At 44.5% G+C, this 26853-nt stretch overlaps 1 protein-coding gene across 7 annotated transcripts in view; it reads right to left on the reverse strand.

Moving 5' to 3' along the window:
* Positions 1–26853, reverse strand: part of FGFRL1 (fibroblast growth factor receptor like 1) — a 239561-nt gene that overhangs the window by 111436 nt on the left and 101272 nt on the right. For 5 of the 7 annotated variants that reach the window (XM_034772153.1, XM_034772154.1, XM_034772151.1 and 2 more), the window contains one exon: positions 10120–10392. In XM_034772153.1, coding sequence (XP_034628044.1) covers positions 10120–10392 — 273 coding nt within the window. Of the gene's footprint in view, positions 1–10119; positions 10393–10530; positions 10638–25635; positions 25703–26853 lie in introns of those variants that run through there. The other 2 variants (XM_034772155.1, XM_034772152.1) reach the window with 2 other exon arrangements.

Genomic DNA, 26853 nt, shown 5'->3' on the forward strand with positions numbered 1-26853 from the left:
TCCAAGATGGCTGACGGCACCTGACTCTGGGCTACAAATGTTTTCACAGCTTTTGTACTATAAATGATTTCTACACAGATTGATGACTTCATCGGAGAACTGTAATGCAAACCATATTTTACAGTACTCTATATCTTTCACACAGGATTTTCTAGTACTATAAGCAGTGAGAACCATGCTAGAATAAACATCCATTCATACACTGCCATGCTTTTTTTCCCCTGGATACTTACATTGACTGTGGGGTTTTTTTTTTTTTTAAAAAGGCTCTTTTAATGCAAATTTTTCACAGAGGCCTGTTTATCAAAGAGAGCAGTCTTGGAAAAGTTGTAAAAAACACAAAATAGCAGCTGGCCAAGCAGGATAAAGCTACTTTAAAGATAAATCTTCTAAGGCTGCTAAAGATTCTCAATGCAATCACTTTCAGCAGACAGATTTTAGACATTCAGTAGCAAAACTGATGGTTCCAAGTGCTCAGAGAGGTCTCTGACAACTGGGTGTTTTTCATAGAATCACAGAATATCAGGGTTGGAAGGGACCTCAAAAGGTCATCTAGTCCAACCCCCTGCTCAAAGCAGGACCAATTCCCAACTAAATCATCCCAGCCAGGGCTTTGTCAAGCCGGGCCTTAAAAACCTCCAAGGAAGGAGACTTCACCACCTCCCTAGGTAATGCATTCCAGTGCTTCACCACTCTCCTAGTGAAATAGTGTTTCCTAACATCCAAGCTGGACCTCCCCCACTGTAACTTGAGACCATTGCTCCTTGTTCTGTCATCTGCCACCACTGAGAACAGCTGAGCTCCATCCTCTTTGGAACCCCCCTTCAGGTAGTTGAAGGCTGCTATCAAATCCCCCCCTCATTCTTCTCTTCTGGAGACTAAACAATCCCAGTTCCCTCAGCCTCTCCTCCTAAGTCATGTGCTCCAGACCCCTAATCATTTTTGTTGCCTTCCGCTGGACTCTTTCCAAGTTTTTAACCTCCCACCTTCCATAACATGATTTTACAGGTCATTACACAAACAGTGGATGAGTGGTATGGGACACACTATAAGGGAGTCAAGCTGCCAAGAGGAGGAGGATGTGAACAGAAAGGTGATGGATTCTTCACCACAATCTTCCTCCACATAAAACCTAAGAAGTGAGACTACAAACACAACAGGCTGAGATGCAAAGCAGAAAAGAAAAACACATGAGCAGCTGCTTTTTGGGGTTAAATGTTGATCTTGTTTTGAAGTAGTGCTGGGATGCATCCTAGCAAAATTAAGTTGGTCATGCTGCAGACCCTAAGGGAAACAAGCAACCTACACAGCTCTGCGTGTACTGAGAATGGCAAGGCCCAGACAATTCTGCCATCCCTACCTGGCAGATCTCTAAACAGGGTAATAAAAGGGTAAATGTACATATTCAAAGATAAATAAAGGACTATATTGAGCTTCAAGTACTTGATCAAACAACTCAAGTCTGCTAACCTGTTGATTGGGCTATCACCTGCAGCAACAGCAGCTTATGCTGCAATGTTGGCAGAGATCACAGGATTTGGCCCATACTATTTTCTTATTGAAAAGCTCCCTGTGTTTAACTTCAGTGAAAGAGATGGCTGTGCCGCAGTGTAAATATTTAATAATATCACTTCCTATGGCACCCAGCTGTTCATTGGAGATCTCCCCTTCGATGAATGACCCGACTTGTGGGCAAAGTGATATTATTTGTTATTATAGGCCGAGCGTGAAGGTTGTCCAACACTTCCCAGTATAAAATCCTGCGTTCAGTTATTTATAATTTTGCCAAACTTTAACTGTTTGGGTTAAGAGGTCCTGGCAGCTAGATTTTCTGAAGATTCTGTCTGTACTGAGCATGCTTCATCCTGGGGCTACATAGCTGAGCAGAATTTTCCCTGAAATTGCTGGCCCCAGCTGCTGTGGCACAGGGAACCACAATTGAGAGCAGGGAGACTGACTTTCTTTTGCTCTCAATGCTCTCCCTGGACGAAAAATCAGTCTGACATGAATATAGAGTGGACAAGAGCCAGACACGTGTGCAGGAGGGAGTAGGTTGGGATAAGGAGTGCAGGGAGGCGGAGACTGGGACTGGCTGGACAAGGAGACTGGGATGAGCTGTGTGAGAGGAGAAGGGTGAGGCTGGGATAAGCAGCCAAGAGTGGTGAGGAGACAGCACGGGGGCAGTCTAGAGGGAATGGAGCAGAAGGGTCTATGACCATTACAGAACACTTCCCCCCCCCCCCCAGAACTTAATATAGATCCCAATATTTCTGAGCCTCACCATCCCTCTGCTGTCAGCAACTAAGTGCATTTCTCATCCCCCTCAAGTGACAGGTCCACATACAGGATGACTACCTGCCTCTGCTATCAGTTACTCCCTTAGCTCAAGTGCCAGGGGCCTGTGCACTGGCAAGGTTCCACCCTTGCTGATGAACCATGTGTGTATCAATAGGATTCCACGTGACAGGATCGGTTTTTTTCAGTATGCCCTTCAAAAATCCTAGGAAAATTACCCACAAACTATATTAACGTTGCATAGTCAAGCACTCACTCAAAAGTTAGGCAATGCCAGAATTAAGGTCGTCTGTATAACCTTAATTCACTTCCCCTTGTCTGTATGTATTATGATAAGGTCTTTAATTACATGATCCCATGCTATATTTTCCTCAGTGCTCCTGTGGGGTTGGCAGTTTCCCATAGGCACCATGATAGCAGTAGGTCTTGAGTAGAGTTGGCTGAATTTTTTTATTTATTTATTTTAAACAGAGCAGCCCCCAGCTCTCGCACTTATGGTCAGAGCAGCTATCTGAGCAATGGAGTATCAGAGGCATTACCCCCCCTCTACCTGCCTCTGTGAAGGAAATTTGAGTGTGCAGCAGTTTCCCGGAACATCATACACAACCAGTTTTCACAGCCAGAAATCTACATGACTGCTCAAAGACAAAAACAAAGTTCCTTTTGATAGCTACAGATCATGAGCTGGCAAATGGCCCATCTGGATCGATTCAGTAAAAAAAAAACTTCATTGGACAGCCAGAGAACAATTTCATGGGGATATTTATATAAATAACCCTTGGGGGTTGTACAGCTCATTTGTTTTTGATGGTCTACAGATAATTCTCTGGGATAAGGAACTATGTACTTAATCACTAGAATGCTAATACTGATTAAAAAGAGTTCTTCCACTGTTTATAAATCTGTCTGCACTGTAATTGCCATCCCAGATCTTGTGGTAAGCCACAAAACCAATTAAGCCTGGCTATGAGAATAAACTGTAGCTTCTACTTCTATTGGTTACCTGCTTTTATTTTCTTACATTTCTTGCAGAGGTGGATTAGAATGGGATTCTTGGATGTTTGGGATCCAGAGCCCACGCTCAAAGGGGACCTGGAGATAAGCTGTGTAGCAATTTGCTGGGCTCGGCAAGGCCTGTTCACTGGGAAAAGGGATGGGCTGTGTAAAGGCAGAGGAGGAGGAAGAGGGTCTGGAGCAAGTGGTGGAAGAGGGATTGTCTTTTGCTTAAGGTACTAACCTGGGATACAAGAGATGTGGGCTCAATTCCCAGCTCGAGCATGTGACCTTAGGCCCGGATTTGTAGAGGTATTTAGGTGTTGCTGCACTCAGCATTGCAACACCTATCTGATTTAGGAGCCTAAATCCTGTTTTCAAAAGTGATTTAGGCACTTAGGAGCCTAACTGCCATTGACTGTCCATGTCTCTTGTGTTTGTACTCCCTTACTATGTGTTTGTACAGTGCCTGGTAGAAAGGGGCCCCAATTTTGGCTGGATTCTCTAGACTCTACTGGAATATAAATATTAATTAATAATAATGATGAAGGGTAAGAGATCTATTCTTTCAAAGGATACAAGGGGGAGAAAAAAAGGTTCTAAGTACTGGAGATCCCTGAAGTTTTGATGAATCAACTCCTTGTTTAGCCTTCGTCAACCATCACTTTCCTGTTGCTTTTAATCATTTTTTTAAAATAGTCTGTCCTAAGAAATAAGAAGTAAGTAATAAAATAGCGATCACAGGATTTTACTTGTACTATACATTCCTGATGCAAGGTATTATTTCAGTATGAACTGTACGAGTGCCTTTTGTTAGAAGACAGCAGTTGCTTATTGGAAACAGAGTTGAAAGCAACTCCTCCACATATAGCTTCTAAGCTAGGCATGTGAGACAGACAGACATGCACAGTTCACTAAATAATGGGGTTTATGTGTTTCAAAAAGTTACTCTCTTTAGCCATCTCTGCAAAAGGCAGATCTTCCCATAACCTACCATCATTCTTTTGAAAGGAGGGAGGGAGCACGATACAGTGGAAAGGAAAGGTATGAGATTCCACATTGCTGGGTTTAACTCCCAGTTCTTGTAGAACCTTGAGCAAGTCACTGAACTTTACCATGCTACAGTGTCCCCAGATATAACATGGGTGTGATAATTAGCTCCCTGAAAGGGGTGTTGCAAGGCTAAATTAAAAGTTTATAACAGTGCTTTGAAATCATTAGATAAAAACTGTTGTGTAAACTTTCATATATTACTACATCTTGTTATGTTCTATTATAAGGAACAGAGGTGAAATCCTGGCCCCACTGACGTCAACACCCAGCATGTTTTCATGGTGAAAATGGATTTTAATTTTTTCAAGCTCTCCCACAGTAATCATTCATGTGACAGGATGCTTTCTTGTTCTATTTTCTGTTCTTTTTGGGATCTTACACTCCACCCGTCACGATGGTATCCGAACACCTGCCGCAGTTTAAAAATATACAGCATTACGAGTAATGCTGAAAGAAGATTCTTAAAGTGCTATTTAAAAAATGAATTTTAAAAAAAGGGCCATATGGTTCAAAAGGCCATTCTGCTTAATGATGTTTGCGCTTTCCGGAGCACAAACAAAACGGCACCATCAATTTGTTCTCCATCCTCCAGCTGACAAGCTGTTGGTTTTAAAACACTGCCATGTTCTCTAAAATAAACAAAGGCTCCTCTTCACACAGAGAGCATTTTCACAAGAAGAAACCCCAGCATCTGCCAGATGCATTAAGGTTCAGAGCCAACTTGAATTCTTTGAAAGAATCACACAGTCGTACCTTGTGTTGACTTTCAGACCTCTGCAGGAAAGATACTCGGGTGACATATGATTTCAGGGGAAACAGCATTTACGGATGAGCAATCAGTTTGAAACATAAAACGAAGCAGTCTAGGGACAGCCATTTGAGACCAGGGCTACGTAATAATCAACAATCAAGAATGGACTGAGCAAATACAACCTACAACCTAAGAAGTTAAGAGATGCTATTCTTAGCCAGCATTAGTATCAAGATATAGGGAGGCAAATGACCACTTGGCACAAGCTTTTCCCGTTGAACTTAACTCTACCACAAGCTTCGGCACCACACTATTCAATACACGTTTTGTCTTTTTCATGTCTAGCTCTTTTAAATTCCACAGGGGCTCAATCTTGCACCCACTGAGGTCAATGGGAGTATTGTCATATGCTTCAATGGGTGCAAGATCAGAGCCTAATTGGCTAGTGTTTGTGCTAAGTATTGTTATTAATACAATTTGTGTGATGATACAACTTACCAAAGCAGCCTGATATCTTCAGAGGTTTTGCCTCACCTCCAATTCAGCATTAGTCCCTAAGCCTCATTTCCTGGCCCCTGATTTTTCATCCCTCCCCTGTGTTTTTGTTTTTTAAACAAGCGCAGTTCAGGCCTGATTTAACTCCCAGTAAAATCCAGGAGAGTCTTCCCGCAGATTGTAATGGGAGTTGGGCCCTTAGATCCCATGTAAGGTGCTAGAACAGTATCCAAAGGTTCACAGAATGGGTAAAGCACAGGCAGTGGCAATGCAAGCTCCAAACCCCCCCCCTCCCCCCGCCCGCATCAATATGCCAAAGTACCATCTCCAAGGGTGAGAGATGAGTTAACTCTCCAAAGCCTAGTCACTCTTTGCCCTTTCTGCTGAGCCTCTTAAATTCCAAAAAAACCCCAACAAACAAAAAAGAACCAATGCTGGTGTGGAAGGGGGATGCGATGTGGACATAGGCCATCAGACAGCCATTGGACGATAACATCTTTCAGTGGCTACTAGTGTTATTCGGTGTGTAACTACACAGTGGTAGAAGCAATGAGCTCATTAGCAGGACATTGGGAACGATGCCTAATTACTGAGCCACGGTGACTAGGGTATGACAGTCAGACAAGTTGATGGCAGCCTGAAAAGATACAGGTGGGTTTTGGACAAATAACATTTCGGAAGTCGGGGGTATAGAAGAGCAGTGAAGATGAACTGCTTCTGAGTGAAAAGGAGAAGGCTCTTGGTCCTCTAATTTTCCATAATAGCAACAAAATTGTTATACTAAGGATGAAGGAGACAAGGTGTTTCAATGAACAGAGGATGGAGTCAAGAGAAGCCGGTGTGGATGTCCAAAGGCAAAGCTGGCTCTTAGTGTATGAGTAGTTGTTATCCCAGTCAACAGCTGACATTATTGAAATCCTATTACCTGAGGATTTCCCTTCTCACAAGCACCTCTATCCTGCTAAAGCATTTCCTGGTCTCTCTTCTCTAAGGGGTCTGGAGGTCTCCACCAAAGTGCAAATTCCAAAAATCACCTGATTACTATTACAATCCCCCCATCAAGGTACCTCGGTGCCTGCTTACGTCATTCAGCATACACAGTAAAACTGTAACTATTTCTCCTATCCGGCAAACATAAAGTCAGACAACTGTCGTACAGCAGTCCTTGTGCCGACCTGGGCAGCAATGACAGAAAAGAGTTTAGTGACAGAGATAGACACTTGGCCAATATCTGACCTCATTAACACCTATGCCACCCCACTGCCAGGCAGAATGGCTTAGGAGACCATTGGCTTAAGAGACCATGCTCAGCAGCACTCCCTACAGGCCCCAGTTTACAGAGGTGGAGATGTGACTGTGCCTGCAAACGACCTAGCCATCTTCCTTTGGTGCTAGAAGAAGCTACATCTGGGCACATTATCCAGGCCCTACGTGGCACCCAATGGGGCCCATTCTCTCTGGCAGGTTTCCTAGGGATGGGAAAATCACCTCTGCCCCCCGGACACTCACACAAGATGAGGCAAATTTATCCCTTTCCATTATCTATTTACTGTCGTCATGTCATCCTGCGCCCCCTGTTGTGCCTTCAGTGACTCATCCTACAGTTCCCACAGCTGGGAATCCCCTCTTCCCGCTCTGCTCTTCTATCAGCCATATGTCACTAATCATCTGCTCCTAGTCACTGAATTCCCTCAGCCTGTCTCTAAAGCTGCTGCCGGATCAGTTAGCAGCACAGCGCTCCCGAAAGCTGTGCTCATTTCCTCAGCCCTGGCTTTGCACAGGCATTTCACACTGGGCAGATCCCAGGCCTCAAGCCTCAACTCCTCTTCCCAAAGGAAATTTAAAAGTCATTATGGGCCCTGCCATGCTATAGGTGTGTGCAGTGCTTTACAGGCATTAAAGAAGAGGCAGGCTTGGCTCCCAGGATCTGATAGTTTTCTTCAGTCATGCAGCCTAAGTTACCTTATTTAAGAGCGGTTAGCTTTTCAAAACGAAGAATGTAACAATGGCCAAACTGAGTCAGAACAATGGTCCATCTAAGCCAGTATCCTATCTGCCAACAGTGGCCAGTGCCAGATGCTTCAGAGGGAATGAACAGAACAGGGCAATCATCAAGTGATCCATCCTCTGTCGCCCACTGCCGGCTTCTGGCAGTCAGAGGTTTAGGGACACCCGGAGCATCGGGTTGAGTCCCTGACCATTTTGGCTAGGAGACATTGATGGACCTATCCTCCAAGAACTTACCTCATTCATTTTTTAACCCAGTTGTACTTTTGGCCTTCATACCATCCCCTGGCAATGAGTTCCACAGGCTGACTGTGTGTTTTGTGAAGAAGTATTTCCTTGTGTTAGTTTAAAATCTTCTGCCTATTAATTTCATTGGGTGACCTCTGGTTCTTGTGTTACGTGAAGAGGTAAATAACACGTCCCCGTTCACTTTCTCCACACCATTTGCGATTTTATAGACCTCTATTCTATCTCCCCTCAGTCATCTCTTTTCTAAACTAAACAGTCCCAGTCTTTTTAATCTCTCCTCAGATGGAAACTAAGGCTATGTCTACATAGCAGCTGGGAGGTGTGATTCCAAGCATGGGCAGACAGTCACGTGCTAGTTTACCTCAAGCTAACCTGCTAAAAATGGCAGTGTGATTAGCGCGGGACAGAACAGCCGCCTGCGTGCAATCCTGTCTGACCCCCAAGTGCATATCTGGAGGCTAGCCCAAGCTGCCAGCCATGCTGCACTTCTATTTTTAGGCACTAGGTTGAGCAGAGCTAACGCGGGTATGTCTGCCTATGCTGGGAATTACACCTGCCAGCTGCTGTGTAGACACTCTAAGAGACTCGAGCCTAAGGGAAGGTTACCCCGTGGTTAAAGCACAGGGCTGGGGTTCCGTTCCTAACTGGGCCACAGACTTCCTGGGTGACCTTAGGCAAGTCCCGTAGGAGCACATTTTCAAAAGAACTCAGGGCCGGATTTTCAAGAGGCTTCAGCTCCCATTTGGCCACCTAAGTAAGGGCCAGGTTTGCAGACGCGCTCAGCACCACACAGCTCTCATTGTGACTCCTGTGCCCAGCGTTTCAGCAGAGCTGATGTGGAAACGTGCCCCACCCGCTGGTGTTTCTAAAGAATTCTGTCCTCAGTCCCTCTGTACCTTCCCCACTACCGGCACTTTGGCTACCGTACTGTGCACATCTCTGCAAGGCACAGGTTATTTCTAAACTTTTTCTGGGCAGGGATGCCAGGCGCACTCTCCCCTCCTATGCTCTCCAGCAGGGTTCCCTCGGGAGGGCCGGATAAGCAGCTTTGTTTGCGTCAGGCCAGCAGCTCCTTCATCTGGGCAGGAAAAGTGGTCTTTTGTTTTCCCCTCCCCTAAGCACTCTGCAGAGTGGCATGATCAGCCCCTTTCCTCTCCCTAGAGATTTTTTGAACAAAGAGCCATGAATCTGGTTTCTGGCATGAGTGTGGGGTTGTTTAGGGAAGAAAAGGCAGGAGCGGGTTAGAGTTCAAACAGGGCTCTTCTGTCTTCACAGGCAAGGCTGCTCTCATCAGCAAGAAGCTTTTGGTTGTTTAAAATGAGCAGAGAAAGAGGTAGGACTGTGTGGGCTAAGTATTCATGCTGGCTAGGGAGGCTTTTGGCTGGGGGAGAAGGTGAGTGAGTGGAGGCCACTAGCATCTTCCCACCTTCTAGTTCTTTCCTTTCCTCCTTCTGCACCCTGAAACATGCCACATTTTAGCCAGCCCTCTCCCTCCAGCTAAGGAGAGCTGGATGCATTTCCTGTCAGCAATTCATGGGGACACTCTGAGCACTGAGAATGAAGGAAAAAGCATTCAGGCCTCTCCTGGGCCCTCAGAAGTATCGACCCAAACCCAGCATGTGATCTTGGATTCCCAACATCTGGGCCAAGATCTTGAGAATTTTGGGGGAATACACAGGCCAGGCTAGCCCCTGTGATCTCTCCTTCAAAGACAGAGGCCCTCTGCACTCCCATTCTAAATCCTGACCCCACTGATGGGGATTCTTTGGAAACTTGGGACCCTTAGGACCCAGTGTTAGCTCTGTGCCTAGTTTCACCATAGCTAGATTTATTCCTAGCATAGTCTGCAACTGTTCACTGCACAAATCCCTTTGTTGTGCCCTTTAATATGGGCTTGTTAAAATTCGTTTTGAGAACTACCCTGTTCCAGCAGCAAACACAAAGATCAGCATGACCTCCCCTTATCACTCAGCCTTTCCTGTGTGGAATTCGTTGTGATCTGTGACCTAGTGATTATTGCATCACTTCTGTTTATTTGTAACCTTTGGCACTCCATAATCTTATCTTGCGGCTGCTGACTGCAATGCAAGAGATGCGCAGCAGTGTAGCTAGCCTTAGCCATCCTCAAGCACTGGAATGGGCCATTTAGGTGGAGGTCAGTAAATGATTAGCAAAGAGGGCTTGCAATCACTGCCAGCGTCCCAAGTTTCCAAAGAAATCAAACTTCTCCGCTACCATTAAAAGGGAAGATTTACATTTCCTCCTGCAGCACTTACCAATCACAATAAGGGTGTAGTTCACACTCATACTGCCAAAGCCGTTCGTGGCCTTGCAGATGTATGTTCCTGCATCTTCACTTTCCACCTCCTTGATTTTCAGTCCTTGCTGCAGGATCCGGAACCTGGTCCAGCCACTGTGGATAGTCCGTCCATCTTTCATCCACATAGTCAGAGGTGGCGGGTCACCTTCTACCGGACACAGGAGCTTGATGGTTCTTCCTAACCTCACGGACTGCCGGTGGATCACTTTATCAGCAATTCTGGGTGGGCCTAACAAAGAATGGAAAGAAAAAAACAATAATTAATATGATCAGAACTAGTTCTATCACCGTAGCATCTACAAGCCACCGGTCATGAATAGGGGCCCTTTACAAATATAACAAATGTTAATTATTGAAAATAGATTACCATCAAAGTGAAAAAAACAGACAACAGACAGATACAACAAAGACGATACCAGCCCATGGAGGGTTTGAATCCAGAACTTAGACATTCTTATCACCTTGCTCTAACCAACTGCGTTAATCTGCCAATGGCAATCAGCGGTATTTCTCTCTTCCTTTCCTTCCCTTCCCCTCCCCCCCGGCCCCAGACCTCCCCCACCCCTTTTTTATGTCATGGGGAACTGGTTCCCAGATACCCAGACTACTGGTTGTTTTAAACATAACAAATCCTGAAGCCAAAATTAGTAACAGCATTGGTACTTAAAACAAGGAGTTATAATCCTTTTATGTTTATATGTATAGCAATTCCCTTTAATAGTCACCAGATGGGCTTTGTCAGCAGCAGGAATCATAAGAATACACTAGTATGGTTCTCGGACACAAAGAATTTGCTGGGTAGCATTTACTTAATGACAAGGTACAGGATATCCTGACATATTACCATCGCATACATGCAAAATGATGAATTTTTGAGATATTTTTATCCATTGCCTCGACCTTCCCTTGACAAGTTCATTGGGCTGGCCTGACTGCTGACTGTTTGCTGCTGGTACAAGGCAATAGTTTCATGCATAACAAGGTGTCCTGGAATGTGGCAACGTGAACATACTGTGCTGCACGATAATGATAAATACAAGGGCAGGCCAACCCGTTTTGGGGCTGGGGTGGGGGAGTGATAAGGTCTCCCACACTGTCAGCTGTCCCCCAGTGAGGGAACCAAATTGAAAGCTGAAATGTTCAAGTATGTTTCTTTAATTAAATAATTGTCTTTATTGGATTCATTGATTTATTAACTTCTATAGCCCCTACCAGTATAACAGCCATTCTCTTTCTCAGAACATTTCAAAAACAGCCGTGATCAATAAGTGCCTTGTTCCTGCATAAGGACACACCTGTTTTAATAGGGTCTGATGACTTGAGGTGCTGAGTGATCTCAATCCCCACTGTGCTTCAATGGGTTTGAGGTGCTCACCATCTCTCAACAGCGGCTCAGCGCCTTAGAGGACCCGACCCCTATGGGATCTGTGCTGGAGTCCTTTCTTATGCTGGTGCGCAAGAGCAAATCCCGTTACTGCAATGAGACTCTCTGCATGAGTAAGGTAGGCTCCATAAACCAGCCCATAGTGACTACGGGCCAGATTCTCTCACACTTACTCACGCTGGTGGGAAATGAGTAAAGTTGTCAGGAGCTAGCCCTAAAATAATGAATTGGTTTAATCAAAAGCCTGATGAAGTCAATTAAAGGCTTCACATCAGGCCCTGAGTTCAATAGATTTGGGCTCTGGTGAACTGCCAAGAGTGAACAAGTCCCAAAGGCTGGGATCCTCACCTGAGAGCATCTGTCCTGGAAAGCCAAATTCCAGGTGATGGCAGTTAGAGCACACCTCAGCCGTCACCTGCTGTACACAGGCCAATAGGAGAGGTGGTCTCTCAAGTAATATTGATTCCAGAAGGGATGTCAAAATACCATAAGAAAAGCTGTCGTGTGTTTCCAGCAAGGACCGTAAGGACTGGAAGCCTTGCAAGCAAAGCTCTTCTTGTGAGAAACTCAAAAGTCCAGTCAATTTTTGCAAACTACAAAGGTTTGGATACTTTGGAGAAGCTTCAGAGAGTCATCAGAATTTTTGAAGGCTGATCTGAGTCTAACCCCATTTCCAGACATTTGGGGGATTCACCCATTGTCAGTGATCAGTTGTGGGCATAGGCTTTAATGGAGCTACACCAGCTGAGGACCTGGCCCCAAATTCTGCCACCCTTCCTCACATGGCATAGTACCTTAGTGCTTAGTGCTTAGTAAGGGGGGCAAAATCCACACGCTAGCTGACATCTTGCATCGAATCTTAGAGTCCCCCTTTAAGTTAAAGGCGGACTCTGCCACCTTACTCAAACCGAGTCGAACCTCAACTCCATGAGTTGCCACACTGAAATCAACTGCAGAGCAAGGTACTTCTCAATGTGAGCATGGGTGTCAGAAACTGGCCTATAAGTAGTGCTGGGGAAGAATGTGTGGTATAGGGCAATTGGGGACAGTGGAGGGGAAATTGGGCCCTCCCTGCAGAGTCTTCTTCAAAAACCTTTTCCTTCCAACATTCAACTTGACTCCTGACAAATTTTTAGGCTGGGAGGAATAAGATAGTTTCCCAGCGGCGTCATGTTGCAGGCACACTGCACATGCAGTTCTCCTGATGGCTAGCGGCGTTGCCTCTGGATCTGTCACATGACTCGGTTAGTGATAAGCTTGGTCCTCCCGAATGCCATTTTCCTCTGACTGACCTTTCATTCTGAGGAATTTTTGGATCGCTCCCCTGTCATAAGATCTATACGCAGACCTTTTTGGTGGTTTAAAAAAAGGGAGCCTTTCCCAGAGCCGTTCTTCCTTTAAAAAAAGGCCTGTGCTGTCCTTTAAACCTGCCCCACTTTTAAATTTGCCCCTCAAGTGCTTCCCCCCCAACCTCCCATATTAGGAGGAGGAATAAAAATGCCCAATTTCTTTGCAGCTATGCATTTCCCTGGGCGCAGCTGCATGCTGTTCTCAGAAGGATGCAATTCCAGGGCATGGAGGCGTCCAATGCAAGCTAAAAGCATGTCCCTATGTGTTCGACATGGTAAACAGTCCCATTTTATTACCTATCCTCATTAATAACAACAACAACTCTCTGTGTAAGCAGCACTCTCTCTCTGGAATCATCATATACCACAAGCTTCAGAGGCCCTCACACGCTCATGGCTGTCACTGTGCGGCAGAGAGCTGGACCTCCTAGAGATGTTTATGGCAGAATCACATGGTGGCGTTCGGTCATGGGTCTCTGTATCTCTTTTTAATGTGCAGGAATCTACTGGGTCTTATTTCACTACATATTTGCCTTGGGACTGCAATGGTGACGGATGAATGCTTTTCAAGTTGAGATACACTTTGGCACACCTCGCAGCAATGTTTGTCCTTTGGTATTTTTGGGGAGGAGATAGGGAGGGGTAAAACATATTTTGCAAAGGGACCACCCGGAACCTCTCATATGCACCGAGTGCCAGTTACACAGGCTCTACTGAGCTAGACAGTTTGTACCATTTTACGGTCGAGACCTCAAATCTTCCCAATAGAAATGAGGTATATTTAAAAAGCCCATAGGTGTTCACGTGCTGTTTGGGAGTAGCTAAGTCCAGCTTCTATCTCACAGCTCAAGTGCGGTGCAGTTCCATCTTCTGTTAACGGAGCACTGAATCGAGATACGGCGAATAATGGATTTTTCGGTTTGTGGCCAATTTTGAAATGGGGGGCTGGGGAGGGGCGCAAGAGAAAGAGCATGCATAATTTTGGGTCGAACCTAAAACAAAACTTCTTCAAAATACTTGGCACATTGAAAAGTAATAAATAAATAAATATTTGGGGGTCAAATTAAAGATTTTGTTTGAACCAAAATGAAGCATTTTATTTTGATTTTAGTATTTTAATGTAGTTGAACTGAAAGTTGTTCAGAATCATAAAACCTCAAAACGAATTGTTTCAGTTCCTCAGGAATTTGGTAAAAAATGACACCAATTCACAAAACGGTTTGGTGTTGTTGAATCTTTGTTTTTCATCAGAAACTAATTTTGGTTGAAAAGTTTGGCCCAGTCTAACTGAATCCCTTCGGTAAGCTTTGTATCGCTGAGCTCACTGCCCTGGTCACTAATGGGAGGGACACTAACGAATGCTGTAACGGTTGCCTTACCTTGCACCCCACAAACAATTCAGCAACTGGCCTCGTTAGGGATTTGCTGGGTGCTTCCAAGAGGTGCTGAAACCCCTGAATCCCCATTACAGTCAATGGGAGCTGAGGGTACTCAACACTTTTCAGAACTGGTCCCTACAAGAACCGGGCGCAATGTATGACAAATGCTGTTGGTGTGAGAGCCTTCTTCTCTGCAGCTCCTGCAGTGTGGAAGAGACTAGATTAGGCTTTGTCTACACTGGCAAGTGAAAGACAAAACTTTTGTTGTTCAGAAGTGTTAAAAAAAACACACACGCACCCTGAAAGACAAAAGTTTTGTCGACAAGCGCTGGTGTGAGCAGCTCGACAACGCTAATGCCACTCAATGGGGGTGGAAGTGTTTTGTCAGCAGGAGAGCTCTCTCCTGCTGACAAACAGCAGCTACACTGTGCGCCTTTTAGTGGCATGGCGGTAATGGCACCGTGTAGACATAGCCTATCTTTTTTTTCTACGTGTTCTTTCCCCCTCTCTCCTCTTTCTCCTCCTCCAATGGGTTGGGCAAGGGGCAACGGATTCCTACCTAAAAGTAGGGGGGCCACCTCCCAGTCAAGCCAGAAGCTGGAGCTGGGCCGGGAAACCCGGGTCCTTCCACCTGTCGGGGGGGGGTGAGGTCGAGAGCAGCCTCCAAGCCAGGCTCCCCACAGCTGCCTGGGCTGATCTTACCTGGGCCGGGCTCCAGCTTCTGGCCTGACTGGGGGCGGGGCCTCAGGGGGAAGAAGCAGAGCAGAGGACCCGTGGCGAAATGTGAACGGACCAGGACCATCCACTTTCAAAAGTGGGAGGGCCATGGCCCCTTGCCCCCTCCCTGTTCCAGTGCCCCTGGTTGGGGCACTGCTGGATTCACCTCCCAAGCCTTTCACTGCTGGAGAGCTCTAAGTACCCAGTGTGTGTTGACATAATCCACCAGGGCCCACCTTGGGCAGTGAGAGCACAACACACAGCCTGGGGCTTGGGCAGTGAATCCGAGCCCATTGAAAATCACCGCAGCTCACCTCCTGTCCAACCCTCACTGTGCAGTCTGGGCATGTGCCACAGGGCGGTGGAGAAGAACGCCCTCTGCAGTGCTATTTGCTGAGTGGTGATGGACCCCAGTGGTGATGACACACACACACACACACACAGACACTTTATATGTCAAAAAAGCGTGTCCTTGAAAAATTAGTAGTTTTAAACCTGAATTAGTAATTTTGTAATTACATGTAAAAATCAGGAAGATTATGGAAAATTAGGGAGGGTTAGCATCTCTGTGGGTATGAAAATGCTGAGACCTCTAGGCAAGGTAATTACTCCACTACAGTTTCAGTGATGTAAGCCATCTGCCCCAGCCATATATACAGTGCCACAGCTTTGGTCACGATGGGTCCTTTTTGCCCCCATTCATGCTCCGCCCAGATATTTACATTTTCCATTCAAAAAAGTTGATCCCAATGGCTATTGCTACAGACCCTTTTAACACACCATGTTAGGGACGGTGCAGGGGAGTCCATAGATTCATTCATAAATTTTAAAGCCAGACAGGACCAGTATGATCATCTAGTCTGAGCTCCTGCATAAGACAGACCATAGAATTTTATTCAGTTACTCCTATATTGAGCCTAGTAACTGGCAAGAGTTGTTTCCTTAATTCCCCCAGTTTCACTAGTAAGGCATCCCCGGATCTGTGAGGAAGGCGTGAAAAGAATGTGGCCTCCTCCATTTGTGCCTCAATGTTACTCCTTCTCCAAATAGAAACTAAATATAAATTTTCTCCATAACATTCAAACCAGTGTAGTTACTAGAAGAGATCGTTCCGGAGTCCCAAGACCCAGCATGCAACCAAGCTTAAAATATAATTTAAATAATCCCTTCTAGATCCTTCACTTTGCATCAAGTTTTTTGATGTTGTTTCTAGTTTACACACACACAAAACAGACCATCCCAGAGAGAGACAAACGTTTGTTGTTTAAATTAATGCAAGCACAGAGGAAAATTAACATTGCTTCCTCTGTTTAAATATTTCAACTCGTATATATGCAGACATATGTGCTGATTTATTTGCCTCGTCTAGGAATACAAGCAACTGGAATCCCCATTCTGTTCCATTTTATAAAGGGACAGATCTTACACCTGTCTTACTGAACAGCTGGGCAATTTTCAATTTATATCCCGCTATAGTACGCTCTACTATCCTATACCATAGAAACAGTTTCACTTGCTGCAAGCATTCCATTTCCCCCCCACCGTCTCAACAGACTCTGAGCTGCTGACGGTTGTTACTTCTTGATGATAGAAATTCTGTTTTGCTTTAGTGAGTAGCCATTTCTGGGAAACAGTGAAAACAACTTCTAGAAAAGTATTTAAGACATGATGGCGTAGTGTCCCGGGGTGTACTGTCTGCATTTCTCACAGTCAAAAAAGCTCACACATGTAATTACGTTTCCTTGGACTGAGCTGCAAAGTTCATGCACTCCTTCGACTCATACATGTACTAACCATGATTTATGACTCTCGGTGAAAACCCTCTAAATATATGGTGTTTTGATAATGACTTGAACCTAGCACTATAATTTAGTAACACCTAGAAGTAAAGGCTAAATGATTTCCCACTCCACATTCCTTACTTCCCATGAACCCCTTTTACAGCTAACCTGGGGTGGAAGTGCCACTCCTACAATATTTGGACTCGGCCCTGTTATTCCTTGAACTACTCTTACTCACATATGGCGAACACACGAGTGCTGAACCATGTCCTAGGAGACCATTTGCCATGATACAGTTCAAAGTGAACTTTATTAACACATTAAACATAATTACAAAGAGGAAATTCCAAAGAAGGTCAACCAGCTTGGACAGTTTCTTGGAATAGGAAATAATTTACAATATCCATGTACTGTATTGTAAAGTTTATAAAGAAGTTAAGTAAGTTTTAAGAGCCCTGTGGGTTACGTATCTTTTATTATTTAATACTAAACATTCACTTTCCAATAAGATAAGATTTCTTTTGAAGTCCTACGCTGGCAAATTAGCAACCCTTTCTTATATGGGGCACTCAAATAACCCTTACCTTAGAAAAATAAACAAACAAAAGGAGTGTAGGATGTAGGGAACATCATATACACAATCAGTATGTGATCTGCCAGTGAAATCCACCAATAAGGACAAAATGGTAGTGCCCGTACCCAAAATACATCTTTTCCCATAAATACAGTCTTCTAAATCAGCATGTTTACCTAGGGATGTATACCTTACCCACCACTATAGTATCTGAGCTCCTTATCAAATGATTTCAAGTGCAAACGGCCTATACGAAACCTGAATTCTCAACTTACCCACACACCAGTAGTTGTTTCTAGGAGACACTTCCTGTTCTTGCTGACTGGCTTTGGGAAAGTTGGGGAATTCCTCATTTACAAAGCCTGATTGTACAACACTGACTCATGTTTAGGTGAAATTCACCCCTGTGCAGAAAGCCAGCACAGGTCCTATGCACCTCTTAAATCCTCTGCAAAATGTTTTTATTGTGGTAATGCCTACAGGCTCCACAGACCAGGCCCCCACTGTGCTAGGCACTGTACAAACACAGACTAAAAAAATGATCCCTGCCCCCAAAGACTATACAATCTAAGGATAGGGTGAATTTTGTGCTGACTCTCTGCACAGAGATGAATTTCACCCAGTAGTGAGCACTTTCTCATGTGAGCAGTAGAAATGGTCCAAAAAAAAAAAAAAAAAAAAAAAAAAAAAAGGAGGTGGGGAGGGTTGTTAAAAGTAAAACTTTTCCATAACGTTTGTGGTGGTTGTTGACAATGATTAACCATTGGAGCAAACCGCCAAGGGAAGTGGTGGATTCACTAGCTCTTGAGGTCTTCAGTCAAGACCGGATGCCTGTCTGGAAGATATATGTTAGCAAAAACCTACTGAGCTCAATACAAGAGGAACTGAGGGAAATTCTTTGTCCCTTGACATGTAGGAGGTCAGACTAGATGAGTTAATGGTCTCTTCTGGCCTCAAAATCCATGAATCCAGCAATATTTTTGGACAAACATGTTTGTGTTTTTCCAAAGACAAAAACCAAAAGTTTTTGGAAACCAAAATGAAAGAGGGAAATTTTTTGCAGGGAAAAAAACCTCATTTCCACACCAGCTCTAGTGAGTAATCTCATTGACTTTGCTGGGACTAATGAACTATTGACTAACACTTCTTCATCTAAGCCTACACAGTTTATGGCTATGCAGTAGGACCTAAAAGAACGTGATTGGTGGAAATATTTGCTGATTAATTTTTTCATGCATAAAATGACAAGTTTCTCTTGTCTACGACATCCCTGCAGTAGGAACTGCTTCTCTGAGGAAATGCATATTTACTGATAGCACAAGAAGTACCTGCCATATTTTTACATGAGTAATAACCGGCCTTCTGAGTTGCTTCTGCCCATAAATTTTCTAGACTGGTAGCTCCAAAAATAAGGGGGGGGGGGATATTTGGGGGAATGTTCCATTCAATTAAGCCCCTTACATATACATTGCACTGAGATTTTATAAAATAGTTATTGTATGTTAAACAACTGGCACTTAATTATTGCATCGATTTATGCAGTTCAGCAACAGTTGGGGAGATACATGTCTTACATGCTTTTTAAATCTTCTGAGCATACTTTTTAATAAGGGGTTGCTATTTATTTAACATGCAATTACCATCTTATTAAATGAAATGTGCATTGGCAACACTCAATTTCAAGTGTTGCTGGAAATTTTTGCAGCCGTGAAAAACAGTAACTTTATCCATAGGCTTTGAGGCAGCGAACCCAGAGGAGAGTTAGGGTTACTTCCAATTACTTTGGAGGAGACAGACATCTTACACTAGAATGCTTCCTCTTTTAGTGTAGGGGCAAAGATGCTATTTATTGTTTCTTGACCGTCATCAGTGGGCTCCGCACTATGTCAAACAGAGGACTAGAATCTTTGCCCCAAAGGGCTAAAATTCAACTTCAGATACATAACAGAATGGATGGCCAGCAGGTGCTGTTTTGAGATTAGATATCACAGTGATCTAACTGTCTAGGTAGGTCGATCTATCCAGTGGTTCTCAAACTGTGGGTTGGGACCCCAAAGTGGGTCACAACCCCATTTTAATGGGGTCGCCAGGGCTGGCATTAGACTTGCTGGAGCCTGGGGCCAACGCCCGAGCCCCACCGCCTAGGGCCGAAGCCAAAGCTTCAGCGTTGGCTGGCAGGGCTCAGGTTACAGGCCCCCCAACAAGGCTGAAGCACTGGGGGTTTTGCCTCCCTGCCCAGTGCAGAGGGGCTAGGGTTTTGTCTTTGGTCCCCTCACTTGGGGCAGTAGGGCTCGAGTGAGGTCAGGCTTCGGTCCCCCATCTTGCGGTTGTGTAGTAATTTTTGTTGTCAGAAGGGGGTTGTGCTGCAATGAAGTTTGAAAACCACTGAATTCTATACTATCCATCCTTCTCATTAAATTTCACAAGGACAAACTACTTTGAATACAATAACTGGGTTTTGTCGGGGGGGGGGGGGGGGTTATTGAAACAAATCTGTAAGGTTTGGAAATGTTTTGGATAAGTGTTTATCTAACCTCCTGTTTCCAGCCAGGATAGAAAATAGTCTAAATATAATATCGCTAGTAAAGATGTTCTTCTGGCTTCAGTAAGACAGAAAGAGAAATCTCACTAAAAATCCTGTTCTCCCAAGACTATCAGCCCAAGAGCCCAATCCTGTTATTGCTGAAATCAACATCCAAACTCCCACAAACTTTAGTGGAAGCAGTACCAGGCACCATTTCTGCAAACTTAAGAGACTCGCATATTTCCCATCAGCTTTGGTTCAGACCTAAATTGAAGCTTTCAGGGTTAATCTAGCCTAAATTTACTATGTGTGCTACTGTGATCCACTTCGCTAATTGTTCCCTAGCTCAGCAAATCCTTGTTTGTGCATCCAATGAACTTCCCGGCCAAACCTCCCCTCACTCCAGGACTTTCAGTAAGACAAACTACATACATTGCAGAGCACAGTTTCATTCACTTACTCTGTAACAAAACAAAACCATCATATTCACCAGTCATAGTCATATCCAAAACCTATGGCTTTAAACAAAGACATTTACTTCCATGCCTTTACAATGCAAACCAATTTCTTGTTTGTTCCCCTGCATTTATGCAGTTCCCCATCACCTAATCCTCTATTTGAATAGCTCCTAGAAAATGTGATGCCAGGATTCATGTGTGTAGTAACATGGATTCCCCTTGAACTTATGGCAGTCAATGTTTAACCCAGTTTGAGAACAGTACAAGGTTTAATAAGTAATTAGCCATTTCCCCTATAGAGAGACACTGCAGTGTGAGCCGTACAAGCAGGAAATTGTAAGTGTCATTGTTTATGTCTGCAGGGAAACAAAAACCACTATGGTTGACTCAGTGCCATATTCTTGAATGATGCGAGTTATATTTGTAAATAACTGGTTTGCCTTCATGTTATCCCACAATAGAGAGTATCCATCCATTTTCCTCAATGTCTTTAATTCAAAATATATATTAGATTGGACTGACACTGTCCTGTCTGATTGTGAAGCCCACTCGCCTGTCCCAATAATTATGGTGGGAATGGACCAGACAACCTGTGCCAGAATGCTCATTATCTCAAACACGAGACACTGGCAAAATATCCAAAAGCCTCTGGTACTGGGAAATTCACTGCAGCGTCTGACACAGAGTGGCTGTTCTGAGAGCAGAGGCCTCCGTACACAATGCACAGTCAATTAGCACGTGTCAGACCAGTCGCCACTAGAAAACAGCACAACTGCTTGTTGGTGACCACAAACAGACAGCAGCACCACGTTACTTAAGAACTAGCGATAAATCAGTAAGCAAGTTACCTAAAACAGATTCAACAGAGAGTAGAACTGGTCAGGAATTTTTCAATTAAACATTTGGGGGTGGGGAGTCAGAAAATGCTGATTTGTCAGAAGCAAACCTGTTTGCAAGAAAAAAAATTTCACAAATTTCTCATTTCAAGAACGTTTTAGGGGGAAAAAGTTACAAAATTGTCAAAATGGGATTTCAAAACTAAAATTTGGGAGGGATGATGTTCCAAATGTCCATTTGTTTTAAATTTAAGCCAAGAATACTAATTACAGGGGGTTTTAAATTTTTTTTTTAAATGAAAAACGTCAACATTTTAACAAAATGTTTCAACTGACCAGGCCCCAAATTTGTATTGGACGGTCAGATTGTGAAAATTCTCAAGACTTTGGGTTTTTGTCCCGAATGAACAGGAAAAAAATGTGGAAATCTTGAACGTTTTCTCAGGATGAGAAAACCATTTCCTGCCCAATTCTAGTAGAGAGAAGTGGCTCCAAACATCCCTCCAATTTCACTCTAAGACTGTAGTATTATAAAGCTCTGGAAAAGATGCCACCAGCCACTGTGCAGAGTTCATCCAACCAAAACAACTGGTTTCCTGAGTCCAGACTATGCTTGGTTTGATGGGAGGAAAGCAGAACTTTGAATGAGCTCTGGCTCACCAGAACTAAACGCTCAGACACTGTGATGAGGAGGGTGGCTTAAGGGCCTATACAGAACAGAATAAGCTCCTGCACATATTTTCCAGAAGAAGTGGGAAATGCCTAAATCTAACTAAAAAAAAAAAAAAAAAATGTGCGCATGCCAATTTTTCTATGAGAATATATTTGAAATTGCTACAGCAAATTGAAAAAGAGGCATCAACTATGTTCTTAGCCACTCAGTACATTCTGACAGCATCAACACCTGAATTTTTACTAACCAGATGCTGAAGCAACATTACCTATGGTGTAAAAACATTGGTGGCAGGACTCAAGATTTCCCATTGCACTCTCCTGATCCTTTAAGCCTTAGCACCTCAGACTGGTATCTTGTCAGATCTCGCAGGCTCAGGCCTGGTCAGTATTTTGAGGAAAGCAAGTGACATTTTTTCTTCTGAGTCAGTACTGGTCCTAAGCCACGGCACAGTGTTAAGGGCCACTGCATTGCTACAGGTGCTGCCTTTCAAATGAGATACAGAACAGAGTTTCTGAGTACTCCTGCCTATTAAAAATCCAGAGGCACTCTATGGCTCAAGTCAGAGTGATAGACGTGGTGCATTGTGCAATTCCAGTTTGGATAATTACATTCTGCCTGCTCAAGTCCTCTTGCAGTTTCAACTGTGTGCAATACCATTTCACCTACTGCTGTTAACCAGCTGCCACATTTCATCCAGAGGAGAACTGCTTTGCTCTTTGTCTCTGTGTGTGAGGGGGTGAGGGGTGGTGAAAGGCACTACAGAAACAGAACCTAGCAATGAGTTTGTTTTGGAAAAATCAAAATATAAAAAAATCAAATGTAAAATATTATGAGTGAGATTTTCAAAAAACATCTGAGAGACTCTGGCACCTAACTCCCTTAGGTGCTTTTGAAACCCCCCATTCCGCCCCACTAGTACAATGTCTGCAAATTTGCATTAACAAAATTATGAACGCCCAAGACCAAGGAGTTAGTAATCCTTTGGAGAGGTGTGGCACCCTATTAGGCTACCAACTTCATGTTTGTTGCAGCACCCAGAGCACCAGTTTGTGACTATTATGTGTAGTTGCTTTATTCCAGATGCATAAATTTAAGCAGCAACTGCTGGAGCTCTGCTGACATCAGCTTCTGTGTAATTCAATGATATCATTCCATTGGCTGACAATATGGTGGCATGTATCTTTGCATTCATCAGATAGATAGAGCTAAACTGGAATACCAATTAGCATGCAACTCAATTACCTCACAGTCTAGTAATGCACAATCCCAGTTACCCTTCCCTGATGGGAAAAGGATAGGCATAGTACAGGAATTATATAGCAAAAACAGCATATCTGGAAATAATTTCCACCTAAATGATTACACAGTTAGCTTATCCTACTATACTGTGTACACACAGACACACACATATCTATATCAAAAGGTAGTTTAGTATATGAACCGCTGGCCTGGTTTCACCTTCCACCCTGAATCCTTTCAGAATCCCTCCCGTTTCACTAAAGCTAGTGTCACTTTATCATCTGTAATTTCCCAGCATGTTCTGTTCCATCCACACAGGTGCACAGCGGCCACAATCAGGAAGTGCATTTGCACTGTGGGTGGGGGAGATGGGAGTTGTTATTCAGATAACTCAAATCTTCAGAGGATCAGAGAATTCACACCAGAAAACCCGCTCATGTGCTACAGCTTGGCATATCTGCCTCAGTTGATGAGTCACCAGTTCAAAGCCCAAGGTCAGTGGAAAGCAGATCCCTGCCAGTCACTGCACCTGTACCTGTGGCTGGATAAATCAGCCGATTTTAAACGGCTGCTAATCCCCTAATCTTTATTGAAAATAAATACCAATCCCTTCCAAAAGGCTGTGCCCCATTAACCACAAATCTGATTATGGCAAAGCCCACTTGGGAGCGTCACTGAAAAGAATAAAACATGGATACAATCAATTCTCTATAAATCCCAAACCATGCTGTGTACCTGTTCAGTGATAAAGGATTTGTATGAAAGAGTTTCAACAACTTGTATCCAGTTATGGATTTTAGTATTTGTCACAAAGTCTCTTCCCACAGGAGTAATTCAGTGAACAAAACGTATCTGCATGTCTCTGGAGAGAAGGGGCAGTGTTGGGACAGGGCTGGAAGAGGTGAGACTGGTGGCAGTGAAGTGAGGGAAATAAGAGGAAATGTAGGCAGGGCACAGAAGGTTCAGTCCAAGTCAGCAAAAGTGGCTTTAAACCACATTCACACCCTCAGAACTCTGGCCTGATCCAGGGGCCAAACTGGCCCTCCCAATGTAAATGAGAACAGCCCTCAGGGCGCTCTACTTTAGGGCAGCCACCCAAGAGCTATGCCTTATGAGCTGAAATCTTCATAGTAACATACACAATGGAGACTCTCCGTCTGCTCCCGGCACCTCCCCGCCCCAATTCCCAGCACACCTTGCATACAGGGCTTGTGAGGTGGGCAGTGTAGGGTTGTTTACAGCGGCCGTACATGGTGCCTGAGCTGGGGGAATTCTTCTCCAACCCCTTGTGACATAGATCCAGCTCCATGCATTGCAGTGGCAGCTTATAGGGGACAGGGCAGGAACCGAAACTGTGACCTGAACTTCTGATTCATGCCTAGCTGTAACAGTGACTTCCTCCCATTCTCGGGCCCATAAACAAAGACCAGGATCAACACGGGGCCTCCAACCCACACCACTACTGCCTTGCTCCAAACCTTTTCCTCCCCTTTCACCCCCCGGGGTCCTCCTATGCTCCACCTCCTCCTGGGCTGAGTGCTTTCCTAGCCCACAGCTGCTCTCCCGCCACTCTGCCATCGATATCTCCCAACAAGCCTTGCTCTCAGTCAAGTGATCAAAAATAAGAAAACCAGACACAGGCCAGAGTTGGGATCTGAACTCCTCAAAGGCACAGCCCTGAGACCTCAGCTCTCTCCGTGGCAAGATGGTGGCAGAAGGAGACAGAGGAACTGACACAGTAACTTGCTTTTCCTCCCTAGAATGCAGTGAAGATGACAGTGCTGGCCCACTGGTAAAAGCCCAGGCTCCAGGATTACCCAGTGCTGCACTTGTTAGTTATGAAAACACTGGAACATTGATAACACTTATAAAAATAAAATATCTTGGCAAGTCTTCCTTCTCCTATCAGCTTTCCACTGTGACAGAAAGGAAGCCAGGCCTCCTTTGTTCAACCCACCAAAAGAAAAGGGAAGAAAATGTAGCAAAGCAGGGCTTCTGTGCTACAACCACAAGAGGATGTTGCCAACTCTCATGATTTTATGATGAGTCTTGACATATAGGTGTTTCTCTTCAATCCCAGTTTCTGGAGTCCTGAGTTTAAGGGGAAATCCTAGCTTTCATTTTAACTCCAAAGGAAGTTTCTAGCCCTCGTGGTTGTGGACAAAAGCTTGAAAATACTACCGCTAAAGGCTCCCAACACAGAAGGCAAATCAAAAGAAACCCCAATTTATAATTTAACAACTCTCATGGTTTTCTGGGGCCTGAGTTGTGATATTGAAACACTTGGGGTAGGCAGTACTGAGTGTCTCCTCTGGATTCCATAATACAGGGTCCAGTAGAGCTTCTGTGCTGGGAGGAATAGCTCAGTGGTTTGAGCATTGGCCTGTTAAACCCAGGGATGTGAGTTCAATCCTTGAGGGGGCCATCTGGGGCAAAATCAGTACTTGGTCCTGCTCGTGAAGGCAGGGGGCTGGACTCGATGACCTTTCAAGGTCCCTTCCAGTTCTAGGATATCTCCATTAATTTAATTTAGTTATTTAATAACAAGGCCTAACCTGGCTTTGGTGCTCCAGGATCCACTGTAGCATTCTGTGTTCCATTCACCATAGTGGAGTTTATATGAACGCACTCTAAGCGGGTGCCTCTGATGTGCCACCGTAAGTGGAAAGCTGACTCGTAGCCCCCAGCTGCTAGCCATTATGGGAAGGCGAGCGAGAGAAAGACGCAAGGTCAATAAAACCATGCTGTTGCTATTGAGGCACCCGCTGTCGAGCAGGGACCTCAGTAGCAAAGTTCTGCCATTGATAAAAGTTTTACTAGACCTCTGCACCAAAGCAGCCCTGGAACCAGATCTCTGTTTACTTAGCCTTTTCTCTTGCTGGGCTCCAGGATAGTGCTGGGAAGATCAAAGCAGAGGCCTCATTTAACATGTCCAAGTACACAACCAGCAAATCTGTTTATGTTGGATTCCCGTGTGCTGCATACGGCTGCTGTCTGTCAGCACTCGACGCTCATTTTTCGGCAAGACTGGGGGAGGAGAGAACTATTTAGTAGGGCGCTATGTATTTTTGTCTCCCTAAAACAAAAGTGAAACTCAGAACCAGGCTTTGCCTTTTAGTACCATTGCCCAGGTCAAAGTCAAGTTTCAGCTACATTCAGTGCCTCCTTTTAGGAAAAGCATTAACCTTAAACAATGCAACTTTCCCCATCTTTCCTTCTACCTATTCATTGTGTAGCTGTAATTCATTCAAGAGGCTCTGCTGAGAGCAGCCTGAGTGGGGTGTAAAGAGCAGAAAAACAGGAATTCAATTATGTATTTACTTGGGATCCATCTGTTTTTATTCATAATATGCTAAGGGAATTTCGTTCTGGTTAAAGACGCTGGATTGACAGCTGAAATGTCTGAAGTTCTGTATGTCAGTCACAGGCTTCCCATTGTCTGACCAACATTCCTCCAAACTGGAACTGGTTGCAACCTTGCAATGACAGGGTATTTCATTCGCCATGTCTAACCAATTCTTAGCCATCTCTGCTGAGACTGCCAGAAAGGGAAGAAGTGTCAGGATCAGGGTGTGGGAGGTCAGGGCTAATGATCAGAGCTGGAGTCAGGAACCAGGAGTCAGAGCCAAGGGTCAGAGCCAGAACCAGGAATCAGAGCCAGGAACCAAGCAGGACTGGAGCTCCCTTCACTCAATCAGGCAGGTTGGCCAATCAGGTGGTTCTGCTGTAGTCCATCTGGGCACATTACTTTCCCTGTAGCTAGTCCCAGGCTC

The sequence above is a fragment of the Trachemys scripta genome, chromosome 5 (genome assembly GCF_013100865.1).
Source record: "Trachemys scripta elegans isolate TJP31775 chromosome 5, CAS_Tse_1.0, whole genome shotgun sequence".
NCBI lineage: Eukaryota > Metazoa > Chordata > Testudines > Emydidae > Trachemys > Trachemys scripta.